This window comes from Mastomys coucha, unplaced genomic scaffold, assembly GCF_008632895.1.
Source record: "Mastomys coucha isolate ucsf_1 unplaced genomic scaffold, UCSF_Mcou_1 pScaffold3, whole genome shotgun sequence".
Taxonomy (NCBI): Eukaryota; Metazoa; Chordata; class Mammalia; order Rodentia; family Muridae; genus Mastomys; species Mastomys coucha.
In genome coordinates this window covers 49,294,362-49,297,788 of record NW_022196909.1, presented here as the reverse complement: position 1 = coordinate 49,297,788, position 3,427 = coordinate 49,294,362, and the positions used below count along the sequence as shown (strand labels likewise).

Below are 3,427 nucleotides of genomic sequence, written 5' to 3'. Positions count from 1 at the left end.
CTATTATTGATATTATGTTATTGATGGCACTATTATTGATATTATGTTATTGATGACACTATTATTGACATTATGCTATACTTGTAGATGGGAGTCTAACATAATCTTCAACAGAGAGGTTTCACGCAGCGACTGATGGAAGCAGATGCAGAGACCCACAGCTCAGCATTAGGTGGAGCTTTTGAGAATCATGTAGATGATTGAGAAGAAGGATCGTAGGAGCCAGAGGGTCAAGGCCATCACAAGAAAATCAACAGAATCAACTAACATGGGCCCATAGGGGCTCACAGAGACTGAACCATCAACCTTGAGCACACACAGGACTGACCCTCTGTAATATGTAACAGTTGTGTAGCGTGGTCTTCATGTGGGACTCCTAAGAGCAGGAGCATGGGCTGTCTTTGACCCTGTTGCCTGTTTTCGGGACTCTGAGTCCTACTGGTCTGCCTGTTCTGGCCTCAGTAGGAAAAGGTCCACCGAGTGTTCCTGCAAGTTGATATGCTCAGGCTTGTTGATACCCATGGGAGGCCTCCACTATTAGAAAGAGAAAGGTAGGAGGAGAAGGTATATGGGGGAGGGATGGTAAGTGTGGTGTGAAGGACTCTGGGTTTAGTAGGTATTGAAGGAAATATCTAGAGCTAGCCCCTGGACCAGGTGATCTTACTCACTCAGTCTCTGGACTGCCATCTGGCCAGCCCAGTGAGGCCCCATGGCTTCCACCATGTCATCCCTCAGATGGGACCCTGAGCTCCTGTCACTTTCATGAAATTCCTCATGCATTCCTGGTTAGCCATCTCAACACCTAATTATCCAGTAGAATGAAGATTCTTGATTAGCCAATCAGATTTATGTATCAATAATAATAATACAATTTACAAGATGCCAAAACAATTTCATAGCCAAATGATAATGATAAAACTTTAACAAAATTATTCTAATCTTTTGAAAACACCATGTCAGCCTCCATTCTGGTTCTCCCTCTCCTCCTCAGACCTCTCTCTTTCTCTCTGACTGCTCCACCTCCCTTTTCCTGTCCAATCACAAGCCTCCCACTACCCTAATATGATAAGATAGAGAAAATCCTGCAACAGGGTGTAAACTGTGTTCAGGATGTAAAACAAATAAATGAATAAATGAATAAATGCAGGAATTCAAATTAAAAAAAACAGATGTGGTCCTGGCTGGGCAGTGCTGACCTCTGCAGTATATCCCTAGAGGCAGGTAGATCTTTAAATTTGAGGCCAGCCTAGCCTATAGAGTGGGTTCCAGTATAGCCAGGTCTCCTCAGAGAAACCCTAGGTATATAAAAATGTTTTATTTATCAAAATGAGTGTGGTTATGAGTTTGGTGTTTATATTATATTATAATTCCTCTGCGAGAGAGATCAAGCTAACTGTTCAATGAATTTCAGTTACTGGAGGAAGCACAGGCCATTTTGGAAGAAAGGCTCTAAATTTGTTTTGACAGAAAAGGAGAATAGGCTCTGGACCCCTTCCAGAGTAATATTGATCAGATATGATAGAGGGAGACTCCCTGAAACCTATAAAAAAATCAAGAAAATCAAACAGGACAGGTAAAGGTTCATCCTGCCATCCTTCACACGGCATGAATGAAGACTTATTACAACTGATTGATAAACTTATTACAGTTTATTGAGAAAATTAACTCATAAAAAGCACCTGTCTTTAATATGCTCAAACAAGGAACAAAATTTCATCCTTAACTGATCTGTGCACCCTGCACAATCCATACGAATATCTTAATCATATTAAATTCTTGGTTGTGAGATTCATATATTACAGAATGCACAGCTCTGAGAAGCTTCCTCTGCTGGGATGCTGAACTGACTGCTGTTCCAGTCCTCTGTCTGCTTCCTGATACTGTCCAGAGACTTGCTTCCAGTACCACGTTAGGATTGCTACTGACTCTATGTCATTTCACCTCATTCGACCTTTCAGACACATCTGGTTAGAACTTCAGTCAAGCTCTGAACCTTCCAAATATGCAGAGACTGGAGAACAGATGGTAAAGCTAGCTGTCTTAAGTCTAACCAGTTCTCCTAAGTTTTCTACCCCTCCCCAGTCCTTTAGAGAATTTCTCGTCACCGTGTTCAGCAGGAGGAAGTTGTGGAGAGTTGTCATCCTAACTCCTTGGGTTGGGGTGTCTGGTTATGGATACTTTATAAATTATAGATAACTTCAAAATGGTCATAATTTTGAACAGGAAGGAAATAGATGGGATGTATTACTAATTTTATTTATTTTTTGTTTTTTGTTTTTTTTTTGTTTTTTGTTTTTTCGAGACAGGGTTTCACTGTGTAGCCCTGGCTGTCCTGGAACTCACTCTGTAGACCAGGCTGGCCTTGAACTCAGAAATCTGCCTACCTCTGCCTCCCAAGTTCTGGGATTAAAGGCGTGTGCTACCATGGCCCCACCCAATTGGTTCTTAACCTATCAATAATTATGCTAGCTAGTGGCCAGTGAGCTCACCTGAATAGGTGGGACTTCCAGTTATTTTGCAGGGAGCCTAGCAGAGCCAGGGAAGGAGAAAAGATTCGCCATGCTTCGGGGTGTGGAGGTGTGTGGAGAAGGAACCATTGGTCATGTGAGATCTCAAGAAGAATGGCCATTGACCACTTCTCCAATTGGGTCTGATGTAGCAGATGAGATTTCAGAAACGTAATTAAGTTGAGGGCAGATTTAGGGTGCTGGGCTGGGAGTGAAAAGAAGGGTTTGAGATAATTAAGGAAAACTTAAGTGCCCAGCAATTGAGCCAATAAAGCAGGCTGAAAATAAGCTAATGTGTGTGGGTTTTTCATCCGGGGTTCTGAGGGAACCTGGGTGGGCCTGGTAGAGCTGTCCACCTGGAGCTTTAAGCTGGGTAGCAAAATCTGCACTCTACAGATTGTTCTACTTCAAATGAAGCAAAGCTCCTCCAGGCGTGTCCTCCATTTTTGTGTGCTACTTAGTTCCATAAGTTGTTAAATTGACTACCAAGAATCACATCGTAGTGTCCCTGAGTACCCACTGACACCAGTTTGCAGACCTACTGCAGGACCATGTTCATTGTCTCCTCGTTACGTACCAGGTGATAGTGATCAAAAGTCACCATGACATGAGCACTTGAGGGAAGCCTTTCACTGGTCCCAATGCGATAAATTCGTTATGGGGCTCGAGAGACGGCTTAGTGGATAAGAGTGCTTGGTACTCTTGCAGAGGACCTGGGCTCAGTTCCCAGCACCCACATAACTGTGCAGAAACACCTGCAGCTCCATTTCACCTGCCCTAATGCTACCGACTCTGTGAACACCAGGCACAGTTGAGATGCACATACGGACATGGAGACAAAGACATCCTCCTACACTGAACGAAAATGAATCTTTTAAGAGGAGTCTTCATCTATCATTGGGTGTATAGTGTGGACATTT

The 3,427-nt window shown here is 43.1% G+C and overlaps 1 protein-coding gene across 1 annotated transcript in view; it reads left to right on the top strand.

The window, feature by feature from the left end:
• Positions 1-2,559: 2,559 nt before the first annotated feature.
• The window catches only part of LOC116074436 (butyrophilin subfamily 3 member A3-like), a 20,724-nt gene continuing 19,856 nt past the window's right edge, over positions 2,560-3,427 (top strand). Inside the window, 1 exon segment of the mRNA XM_031347014.1 lies at positions 2,560-2,678. Coding sequence (XP_031202874.1) covers positions 2,560-2,678 — 119 coding nt within the window.